At 43.2% G+C, this 12,230-nt stretch overlaps 1 protein-coding gene across 1 annotated transcript in view; it reads right to left on the bottom strand.

Annotated features, from left to right (window-relative positions):
- Positions 1 to 12,230, bottom strand: part of SPTA1 (spectrin alpha, erythrocytic 1) — a 65,013-nt gene that overhangs the window by 11,100 nt on the left and 41,683 nt on the right. Inside the window, exons 35-42 of the mRNA XM_032318843.1 lie at positions 12,084 to 12,188; positions 10,811 to 11,019; positions 9,191 to 9,311; positions 8,537 to 8,658; positions 7,608 to 7,740; positions 3,690 to 3,788; positions 2,830 to 2,992; positions 2,171 to 2,247 (exon numbers count right to left, since the gene is read on the bottom strand). Of these exons, the coding sequence (XP_032174734.1) occupies positions 2,171 to 2,247; positions 2,830 to 2,992; positions 3,690 to 3,788; positions 7,608 to 7,740; positions 8,537 to 8,658; positions 9,191 to 9,311; positions 10,811 to 11,019; positions 12,084 to 12,188 (1,029 nt within the window). The remainder of the gene's footprint in view (positions 1 to 2,170; positions 2,248 to 2,829; positions 2,993 to 3,689; positions 3,789 to 7,607; positions 7,741 to 8,536; positions 8,659 to 9,190; positions 9,312 to 10,810; positions 11,020 to 12,083; positions 12,189 to 12,230) is intronic.

Below are 12,230 nucleotides of genomic sequence, written 5' to 3'. Positions count from 1 at the left end.
TACTATTCTGCCATGAAATGGAAGGAAATCCTGCCATTTGTGACAATTTGCATGAAACTTGAGAGCATATGTTAAATGAAACAAGTCAGAGAAGCACAATTGCTGTTGATATCACTCACCAGTGGAATCTAGAAAGGTCAAATGTAGAGAAACAGTAGGCTGGTGGTTGCCAAGGGTTGGAAAGAGGGGGAAATGAGGAGATATTGGTCAAAGAATACAAACTTTCAACTAAAAGAATCACTAATTCTGGGAATCTAATGTATAACATGATTACAGCTCAGAGTCCTGTATGATATACTTGAAACTTGGTAAGAGAGTAGATCTGAAATGTTCTCAAAACAAAAAAGAAGTGGTAATTACATAGTGGAATAGACGTGTCAGCTAATGCTACAATGGCAATCATTTAACAGTGTATAAATGTATCAAACCAACAACAAAAATATAGGATATAAAGACATAAATGTAAAGAAATAAAAGAAAACAACCAAAGGATGGAAATTGATATATACTTCAGAAACAAAATAAAATAAAACAAACAAACAAACAAAAAAAACCCCTGGTACTCTAGTATGTGAAGAAGAAAACTTTAAATCAAGAAATGTTATTAGAGGGGCACCTGGGTGGCTCAGTAGGTTAAACCCTCTGTCTTTGGCTCAGGTCATGATCCCAGGGTCCTGGGATAGAGACTCGCATTGGCCTCTCTGCTCAGCAGGGAGCCTGCTTCCCACCCCCCCCACCTGCCTCTCTGCCTACTTGTGATTTATGTCTGTCAAATAAATAAAGAAAATCTTTTAAAAATATTAAAGACTTCACAGCAGTGCTGTGAAGTGTGTAAACCTGGTGATTCACAGACCTGTACCCCTGGGGATAGAGTATTATGCCTCCATCAGAAAGGATGAATACCCAACTTTTGTAGCAACATGGACGGGACTGGAAGAGATTATGCTGAGTGAAATAAGTCAAGCAGAGAGAGTTAATTATCATATGGTTTCACTTATTTGTGGAGCATAACAAATAGCATGGAGGACATGGGGACTTAGAGTGGAGAAGGGAGTTGGGGGAAATTGGAAGGGGAGGTGAACCATGAGAGAATATGGACTCTGAAAAACAATCTGAGGGTTTTGAAGGGACGGGGGGTGGGAGGTTGGGGTACCAGGTGGTGGGTATTATAGAGGGCACGGATTGCATGGAGCACGGGGTGTGGTGCAAAAATAATGAATACTGTTATGCTGGAAAAAAAAAATAAAGTAACTGCTATAGGACCAGTAAAAAAAAAAAAAAAAATATTAAAGAAATGTTATTAGAAAGAACATTTCATAATTAAAAGTATCAATTCATTAAGATGCTTTATAATTTGAAATGTCAACACAACTGCGAAACTAGCTTCAAAATATATAAAAATAACAAAGTATTTAAACAACATGATTGGCCACCAAAATCTGACAGGTAATATAAACCACTGTAAAACACACACATTATTTTCAACTATACATAGACTATTCACAAACAGGCCATTTGCTGGATGTAACTCAAGCTTCCAGAACAATATAGAATGTGTTTTTAAAATAAAGGGGAATTAAGCTAGCCATATATGTCAAAAAAGAGAAAATTCCCAAATGTTTGGAATTTCAGTGAAATAAACTGTGGAATAGCCAACGACTTAAATAATTAATTAGAAACAACAAAAATATCTAATCTGAGTGATTATAACGGAAATAACATATGAAATTGTGAGGTGCAGCCAAAGCAATGTTAGAGGGAAATTTATAACCTTACATCAAAATGCTAAAAAAGGAGAATGCCTACATATTTGATGTTCTAAATGTTTACCTCAACAGATTTTTTTTAAAATAAGTTAATCTTAAAGAAAGTAAAATAAAATGATAAAAATGTAAAAAGATATTAATGGAAAATAATAAAAAAAGAAAAATTTTTAAACTTGGTTATTTAATAAAAATCATCTACTCTTAGCAACAGCAAGACTGGTAGGAGGGAGAGGGAGGAAAAACCGCAAGTGACCAACATTGGGAAAGGAAAAGGTAACAATATCTCATATCCTACAGATAAGAAAACCACAGACTTGGGGAACAAGATAATCCTAGTGTTTAACTTCCATGTATGTGGGCCATGGACGTGCCTGGCACCTGCCCCGGTGCTGCCCTTTCCTCACCTGCTTTGCCAGGAGAGTGAGGGAGGCAGCGAGGTCTGTCCCATTGCCATTGGTCTTCAGACTTGCTTCCTTCTCAGCTAGAGAGCAAAGATGATTGATTAGAGGGGAAAGGTAGCTGCTCTTGAATCAGCCTTGGTAAGGAGAGAAGAAATATTTACTCTAGGTCACAAGACCCCTAACTTGGGAGTAGATCATTTACTGGAAGATGGGAGTAGTAGAGGCTGATGGATGGGTTGTTCGGACATGTGCAACATAGAACTGACTGAACAGAGCTAGAGCTAAGGGAACTTCTGAGTATCTTGAGAAAAAAAAAGAAAAGAAAAGAAAAGAAAATTGCAGATTAAACATAAGTTGGGAGTAATCAAACACACTGCTTTTTAAAGAATGTTTTGCCACAGCTCTATCATTTTGAATATCACAGATAAAATCACCAACTTCCCAAAAACGTGTTTTCTGGAATTCTGGTCTGCAGTCAGCCATCAGCATGTTTTCTGAGGTGTGTGTGTGCACACACAAGCACACAAATGTGAGTGTAATTATGTCCAGAAAGCGTAGGAGTCGGTGAGGAGGGAGGATCTCTCTTCCCATGGGAAGTGAAAACATCCCAGGACCTATCAGTGGAACCCACCAGCACTTCTTCTGTCCCTCTCACGTCATACCTATCCAGGCCTCCACCACGTCAGCCTTCCAGTTAAACTGCTGAAAGGCGTGATCGTCTTCCAGTTGCAACTTCCAAGCTTTTATTGCCATGGACAGAGAAGGGATCTTTTCTTTGAGAGACTCGATCTTGGCAGAAATCTTCTCCTTTTGCTGACTTTTCTCCTGGGACACCAAGGTGGAAGGGAGAAGAAGAGACAGATACATGGGTGGATGTCCGGAGATAAAAGTTGGAATTCTTTACTATGATAAAAAAGGTGTCATTTCCCCCACTCCAAATATGCAACTACTCTCTTCTGGGTCTAATGCATTTATTTTATTTTTCATCCATGCCTGGGATGGTTATTTCCACTCTAGCATTTGGGAGAGCTTCGCATGTTTGTCTACCCGAGTGTGGCCTTCTTAGCTGGAATGCCCTCTGTCTAAGGTTCTTTATGTAGCACTTAATCAGTGAGGATTTGTAAAAACAAGCATTTAAACAAAAGAATGATTTTCAAGTCACAAGGAGGTTTCAGTCTGGTCCTCCTCCCTAGTGGCGTACAAAGAAACCTCTTTATATTTTTACAATACTCTATAACCAAATCCTGCCATGAGATCTTTATAAATGCCATGTTCTGCACACAGTGAGTAAAAGGGTCAGCCAAGGACTGAAGGGCATCTGCAGGATATACTTGAAAACTTGAAAAAAGAATTTATTAAAAGCAGCAACCAAAGAGATAACTATTTGCTCAGAACAAAAACAAGGTAGCTAGGCAGAGAGTATTAAAATTTGATGTGTGAGTTTTAGCGCTGCTCAGGATACTATATTCGAAGCAATCCCTTTTGGAAAATGAGCTTGGCCTGGAACCCCCGAGTTGCTCACCTTATTCAAGATGTCTTCTCCTTGAGCACATATATCTTGCACTCGGGTCTCATGGACCGCAAAGTCACTTTCCAGGGTTTCGTGCTTCTTTAGCAAGCTCTACATAAATGAGTCCGTGAGAATCAATACTTCCAAGCCTGGACAATCTAACCCACCCCCATTCTGACTCCCACTGACGCTCCCCACAGGGACGACTGAGCTACATGGACAGAACAGGGGCGTGTCCACTTCTCCCTTCATGCCGGTGAATGCTTCTCCTGAAGCTCTTCACTTGCCAAAAGGGGTAATCTTACCAGAAAAGAAAGAGAGAAAGGACTACAGTGATATTCTTTCTAACTTACTGTGTGAACTTCAGCTTTTTTTTCTGAACTTCGGAATGAAAGTGTGGGTCAAGGTAAAATGTAAGAATTCCACCATCTTGAAATTTATATAATTCCATGAAAAGTTGTATCTAACATATAGATAATAAGTATCATCTTATACCTAGAACAGACCTAGGAGTACCTGGGTGGCTCAGTGGGTTAGGCATCTGCCTCTGGCTCAGGTTATGATCCCAGGGTCCCGGGATGGAGCGCCGCACCAGGCTCCCTGTCCGGTGGGGAGTCTGAGTTTCCCTCTTCCCACTGCTCACGCTCTCTCCTGCTCTCCTGCTCACTCACTCTCTCCCTCTCTCTCTCAAATAAATAAATAAAATTTAAAAAATTTGAAAAAGAAAAACTGACCTAAAGGTAGCTAAAGGAACTCTGAGCTGTTTTGAACCTCAGCATTAAACTTCTCTATGTCTACCTGCTGCTGCAAGGATGGAGAATGGAGTTAGGACAAAGCCCAGGAACACTGTGTCTCCTCCTTCTCAGTGTTCTTCTGCGTGTTACCCAGTCCAGCCTGCTCTGCCCACTGCTAATCCCATCCTGAAAGGCCTGGGCTGCCTCTGCTGCCTTTGCCTCATCTTGTCACAAAGACACCTGTCCACTTTTCCTTCTACATTGCATACTAACCTGGGCCAAAGGAAGAAACAGATTTCGTGTGACTCTCATACTTTTAACTACCACATTTTGAAAATAAAAGGATTTCTGTTGTATGGTGTTTTTAGGCATAAAATAAGATGGTTATTTCTTTAAGTACAAGATGGGCTAATGATCTTGTATGATTGTATTATATGTCAACTTGATGCAGAAACCATATATGGAGATTGGACACATGATCCACTGTATAAAATAGACTGATTCAGCTAAGTTTTCATATACACATAATGCATGAAATAAAGTCTCTTCAATACCACCACCTTCTGTTTCCAGTGTCTTTTCTGTGCTTACCCTTGGACACCTCAGAAGCTCAGGTACCCCACATCAAACATAAATTTCCTTTAATTAAAATTGGATAGGTGTCCCTCTTTCAAATATATTCCTAGGTAGCCTCCTTAATATTGTGTTAAAAGTTGATAAAGCCAAAGCTTAAAACATATTTTAAATATATCTATTATGTGTCTCATGATTGCAAGAAGTAGATCAGAAACCTATTCTCTTCTCCTGACATGTTAAACAAAAGGAGAAGATGAGATCCCTGGAAAGAAATTGAAATTCAACAGCAGGTAAACAACTCTCTTTTCTCTTATTAGCCAGTGCATATGAGCTCAGGAAACCAAACACTCAGAAGGTCAGTGTTTTCTTCATGAAAGATGACATAGAAGGGCTAGGTAGACAGATAGCTTAAGGTAATAGAGGGATTAGCAAAAAAGCTTCATAAAATCTTTTCCTGGAATTCATACATTAGTGCAAAACCTTTTCATTAAAATGAGTTTCTGAATGTGATGGTATAGAAATTCCTATTGAAAGATCAGGATTGGCAGAATGGGTTCAAACATCTGATCCAACCCTACATTGTCTACAAAACCACGCATCATCTACAGTGGTGTGGGCAGTTGTGAAAGTGGCACGCTGGCCGTAGGGGATGCTGTGGAACAAAGCCCTGGAGCCACTGGACGTTCCTGCGCAAACAGATGAAGCGTGCCTTAGCTCTCATCTCAGACAACAGTGAGCTCTACATGGATTACTAAAATTAAAATTCAACGCTCTAAACTTTTGGAAGAAGACATAGGAAAAGATCTTCAAGATCTTTCAAGGACTAGGCAATTTTTTTTTTTTTTTAGATTTGACACAAAGCACAGAAGGTCAACAGTTAGAGCAAACAATCATTTGGACCAGAAAATGGGCAACAGAGAAGAGGAGACATATCGCTGAAGAAAATATAGAGATGGCAAATAAGCACATAAAAAGTCTGCCATAAAGGAAATTCACATTCAAACCACAATGAGCTACCCTGCGCTCCTAGCAGACTGCCCAAGATAAAGATGATGACGGCCTCAGATCCTGCAAGGGTAGGAAGGAAGCCAGGGTCACGCACACCCAGCCAGCCAGTGTACAACATGGTACAGCCTCTCCAGAAAGATTTTTTATGTATTTTTTAAATTTTTTATATTTATTATGTATTTTTATGTATGTATGTTTTTTTCTGTATCTATTAACTGCTTTTACAAAACCAAACACGCTGCTAATCTATGACCCAGCTGTTGGACTCCTGGACATTTATTCCCGAGAAATGAAATCCATGTTTATGAGGAATCTTCTGCATGAATATTAAAGGCAGCTCTACTCCTAACAGCTCAAACGGGGAAACCGATACCCTTCAACAGATGAGCAGATTGAACTGGTAGGTCCATCCCATGAAATACCACCCAGCAGTCACGACAAAGGCACTGAGGCTGCACACAACTGAATCAATTCAATCAGCAGATGATTATGCTGCATGAGAAGCCGACCCTCCAAAGGGACATATCATGTGAGCTTATTTACACCACGTTCTCGAGATGTCAAAAATTGTGGAGGCGTAGAACAGAATGGTGGTTGCCCAGGGCTAAGGATGGGGTGGGGGCTGGAGGGAAGGCATGCTCTGTAAACGGGGAGAGGATGATGTGCTGCGTCCTGACTGCATCGGGGTCAGGGTCCCAGCAGATGCTGCCATTGGAGGAACCTGGGTAGATGGTAGCATGGGGCCTCCCTTTATTCTTACAACTGCAATGTCTGTCCCCAATTCTCAAGACCAAAGGTTTCATTTAGAAAGGGGAAGCCTTTGGGAATATTTGAGGTGAAACCTTAAACCATTTAAATGTGTCCCATGGGTGCACATGTCCCAAAAGTCTTTTCAGAAGAAAGGGGTCGGTAGTGTGACTTGTACGCTATGCAGGTTTTAACCTTTCTCTTGCCAGTGTGAGCCTTTCCTTATGTCATCACATAAAAGCGAATTAATTCTCACAGAGAATTCTTGGTAAATCCCTAAGTTGTAAGGCCAGTAGACACAGAAGTCAAGGTCCTAAAAACATTATTTTCTTATGACCACTCTCAGAAGCTTTAAAAATCCATATTAACTTGAGATCATGTGGACCATTTGTTCTTGTCTTTATTGGAAACTCTACACTGTATTTACAAGGATGTCTCTAAATTGTGGAACTGGTGCACCTGCCAGGTAGCTCTGCTAAAACTGTATTTTCTAGAAACCACCACCAATGTCCCGGCATAAGAATCTCTCCTATTCGGTGTAATATTAGTAATAAAGGGAATCTTTAGAGAACCTACCCCTAGGAGGGAAGGTCTGTAACAATGATGACTTGAAGTCACAGAAAGACCCTAAGTCATGGGACTGAGCTTTGAGTCCCGCCTTCACACCTGACTGATTCCACGATCTTGGGCACGTTACTTAGATCACTGCACCTTGATTTTTCATATTTAAAGCTGGCAGGAGTATCCATATTTCCATCGTCTTTTTCTCCCACCAGAGAGTGATTCTTTTCATAGATGAAGTGTTGACTACTTAAGAAAAGATTCAAACAAAAGGAAAATACTGGCCGCTCAGCCTCCGGCTCACCTGGGTCATGGCCAGTGTGTCTCCAGAGCCCCCTCGGGTAACCATAGCTTCCTTCTCACTGATCCAAGCTTCCTCCTCCTCCGCATTCTGCAGGAATTCCAAGTACTCCAGAGATTCCTCCAGCCGACGCCCTCTGCAACAGGGCAGGGAGCCTCAGTGAGGACGAGAAGACAGCAGGACTCGGGGAAGTACCGCGAGTAGAATGGCTACACGAGGCAGCTGCAGTGGGCCTGAGCCTCAGAACAGTCTGGCCTGAGCTCCTGTGAATGGGGGAGGCTCTGGCCCCAAGAGTTCTGTTTTCTGGCATCATCTGCTCTCTGGGAATCTTTTTTAGGGGAAGGAAGACTTATCCAAACACGAGGGCCCCGTATCAGAGTTAGAGGACAGCATCAGTGAAGTAGTGTCTCTTTCCACTCAGAGCACTGTGGTTCCTCTTACACGGTGAAGGCAGCTCACAGTGCTAGAAGATTCCTTGTATTTCCCAGAAAGACATGTCTTCCTGCCACCAGTAGGTATGGAATCCTAGACAGAAACTGTTCTCTTTGGCTTTGTGGCTTCAGGGTTCTCAATGGCTATGTGGCTCTCCAGAAGAAAATATATCCCCTTGGTCTTTAGTTCCGAGGGGCACACAGTGCTAAACTTGGGACGGGGGGGGGGGGTGTACAAAGTAAGACAGACCCAAGGGTGTGACCTGGTGTGAAGGATTGGCACGTGAGGCCCATAATGATAAAGGACAAAAGCAAGTATGCGTGGGAGCAGACGTGTGTTCGGACCATGGACACCAGGGTCCTCCATGCCTCTCCCTGGGGTTGTGGGGGCAAGCTTCTTGACAGACTGGCATCTGAGCAGGGTCTTTGATGATAAACAGAGAAGGGGAGCTGGGGACCAGCAACCCAGGAACACAGCTTGACCCCCTAACCCCCACTCACCGAGCAGCAGCCAACTCTTTGAGCTCCTCCCAGTGTTGAAAAAGTTGAGTCAGCCGCTCCTGGATCTCCTCTTGCCCCACAGCAGCCTTATCTCCCAGTCTGTCTGCTGCATCCAGCACACTCTGAAGGACACACACACCCACGTCACCTTACCCCGAAGACCTTCCCCATTTAGTTAGAGTGCCCTGGCAAGGCAGTCCGCCCCTCCTGGCCTCTATGTTATTTATAAACTCTATGGTACTTGGGGTGGTCATGAAAATCTTGGGAGAATGAAGTCACCTGCCATCAGGTTCACCATGCTAAACAGCCCCTCGTGCAACTTCAGTGTCCGTGCTAGGCTACATTCCGTGACCTGCTTTCTGCATTGTTCATGGTCACAGGGCACTGCAGAGCTGTCTTCTTCCCCTGGGGCTCGGCTCAAGTACAACTTTCCCAGATGTCCCAGCCTGCACCAGAGTCAACTGTGCCTGCAGTGTTGAAAGTGTCCCTTCCAGGGAAAAGCACAGAACCTGGGCAGAATCCTGCTCACAGGAGACAAGGTGCAGAGGTGGGGAGAACGGCTGTGAGCTCGATGCCGAGCTCCCGTGGCCCTGCATGCCTCCACCCCCTCGTGCAGCATCACCCTACGGATCCACAGGCCTCGACCCTTCCTACCTGGATGGTGGGCTCGTGGACAACCAGCTCCCCCTCAAGGCGCTTCTGCTTCTTCAGCAAGTTCTGAACCCCCTGAAGGTCCCTCCCGTAGTCCTGGGAGCTCACACGTAACAACTTCTCCCTGGGACCAAGGAAGGCAATGGATAGCGCTTTAGACACGCGAGGTCATGCTAGAACACGGGTTTTCTAAGAGTGGGTGTGTGGCTAGGGGTGGGAAGGTAGTAAATTCTGGAACACTCAGGTGTCCATAACCACAAAGATAATTAGCACCAGAGGTCTTCTGCGAAACTTCTGACAACACAAATGAAAATGATATGCTGGTCCCCACGTCCCGTCCGTTCCCTCGCCTGTCTACCTGTGTGTCTTGTCTTCTTTGCTCAAGAACACACATTTCTCTTTGGAAAGAGAAATGATTCTCTTTCCAAACGTGTGAAAATCATACACACACACATATAAACGACCCTATGTGCATACGTGGTCTTCATGGCCTTCATTATTTTGCCTATGAATATCAATAATGAATTTAGGTAGAATGGATATAAAGATCTGATATGGTAGGAGCCACGGCTGTTGAGTAGTTTCCGAGTGTAAAGCGTTTGACCACCGCCACAAAGCACGACAAGATTCTGTCATCTCACTGTTTCTGAGGTTCCTGAGATGTTCTCCTTGCTGCCCTAAGCACAAGGCTCCACTAATTCATTGGTTACCAGAAAGAATCATCAGGCTTATAGAAGGGGAACACAATGAGGCAGGTTAAATGGGAAGTCGGGAAAATAATAGGATCTACTAAGATTTTCCCAATCACACGTTTGACCACAAGAGCGAAATTAGTAATGAAACCATGGCAGGTACTGGGTGATGTCCTGTGTGCAGTCTGGTGGCCTCTCAGATCCCCAGGATGGAGCTAGATGGTCTTGTGCTGAGCAAAATAAGTCAGAGAAAGGCAAACACCCTATGATTTCGCTCAGATGTGGAATCCAAGAAACAAAACAGATCAACATGGCAGAAGGGGGAAAAAAGAGAAAGAGGGAGGCAGACTCTTAAAGACAGAAAACTCACTGAGGATTGATGGAGGGAGGTGTGCGGGAGCTGGGCTAGGTGGGTGATGGAGGCTAAGGAGGGTACCTGTTGTGATGAGCGCTGGGTATTATGTGGAAGGCAAGAATCACTGAATTCTGGAAACCAGTGTTGCACAGTTTGTTTGGTTGGTTTTTTTTTTTTTTTTTGCATGTTAACCAACTACTGTTTCAATATTTTTTTTTAAATGACAAGGATCTCATCAGTTGAGTACGTTATAAAGGCCCAGCTGTCTCATTCAGACATTACACATTCTATGAACTGTTTAGAACAAGGGAGCATACACGGTTACTTAATTTTGTTCCCAGAGTGTACGTGAATTGCTCTCCACTTCTCTAAGCCTGTCTCCTTCTGCCTGCATACAGCAAGGTAATTTGAGAAGAATAAAACCCATGTTAACTTTAGGCTAAGGCAAGCGTGGTTAGAGGTAATACCAACTGTAAGAAACAATTACATATTTCAATTCAGCACCAAATGGGAATGTGTTTGGCAGATCATCTGTTCTCTTTGGTTATTGGTGCAGTGTGGGTCAGCCGTACATACTCTATCCATGATTCCTCATCATCTAGGTCCTGGAAGAACTGGAACAAGGCATAGGCCTCCTTGAGTTTCTCATGGTGTGCAGCTGCCAAATCCTGGACATTCAGGAAGCGCTCATTGACATTATCCCTTTCCTCCACGATCTGGTCAACATTGAAAGTCCCGCTGGAGAGCAGTTCAGCAGCCAACTCATTCAGATCCTTGAGTGCATCCTAGAAATTCCAGGTATGCTCAGTGAACAGAACAATGCAGGTATGAAAAACAGCCCTGGACTTTAACCACACTGGTGCAGGTTCAAAGACTATGTCAAATAGACTCTTTTTGAAGATAGTCAATTGGATGATATGCTCTTTTATCTCAGCTCGGATGGGGACAAGATCAGAGAGCACGACGCGTAACGTGACTGTAATCCTCAACCTGTCCATTCACCTCCTGACATTCTCCCTTGCTTTTTCCTCCTCTTCCCAGCTAGAAAATGAGTGTAAGTGCGTGTCTCCAAACAGGACTCTGTTCCTCACAGTACTGAGTCTGGCACAGATTGATGGATAGAAGTATTCAAGAAGACCTATTCTACCATAACATTTCTAGGGTGGCCACGTCCAGAGCACACCCAGGCTCTTCTGTCTGTTTTTATTCTAAGTCTGCCCTTCTAGTGTTGTCTTGGGAAATGTCATCAAGTCCTAAAGCTCTGGAACTTAGAAAGCCTTTGACTTCTTGTCCTTTCTGTGTCTACCTCTGCCACCAAGTAAAACTGATAATATAAAATTCTCCAGGATGAAATCAATACCTGCCAACATGTTTATCACTGCTCCCAAGACACACTTTTGCTTGATGTTGGAAGGCAAATGGAATTCTCCAGCGAATTTCCAGAGTGTATGTATAGTTCAACATCATTGTACATGACATCACACTCCAATTATTTTTTTTTTGCTCTCTATAATTATGTAAAATAAACGTTCTTTCAAAGGCCAGATCAAATATGAGCTTTGGAGGATAGTGAGTTTATGCGAATGCATCACTAAGAGGTAGACAAGATAGCTTTAGGATCCCCTTCCTGGATCCTCTTCCTTAGAACTGTAGTTTCACGGTAAGTGGCTAACAGTGAAATGTCACAGCTCTGCAGCTCACAGATTTGATCTGGTTATAATGACTGCTGGCTAAGAATGCTAAGGTCAGTTTTGCAAGAAAATATTTTCAAATGGCCTCCTAAGATGAGAGAGGGCAGTCGGAACCATTTCCATCCTGCCCAGAGGAGTGAGATTCCAACACCGCTTACCTTTCGGGCCAACATCTCTGTTTCCAACAGCTGATGTTTCTTGAGCAAGTTTCCTGCTGAAGCTAAGTCCCTGGCCTGGTCTTTCATGGCCAGCAGTGTCTCTGCCTGCAAATAAAGGAAAATGCAATGAAGCTTCCAGATGAAAAC

The sequence above is a fragment of the Mustela erminea genome, chromosome 17 (genome assembly GCF_009829155.1).
Source record: "Mustela erminea isolate mMusErm1 chromosome 17, mMusErm1.Pri, whole genome shotgun sequence".
Classification (NCBI taxonomy): domain Eukaryota; kingdom Metazoa; phylum Chordata; class Mammalia; order Carnivora; family Mustelidae; genus Mustela; species Mustela erminea.
Note: the sequence above shows the minus strand (reverse complement) of the source record. Positions and strands in the feature narration are given on the sequence as shown.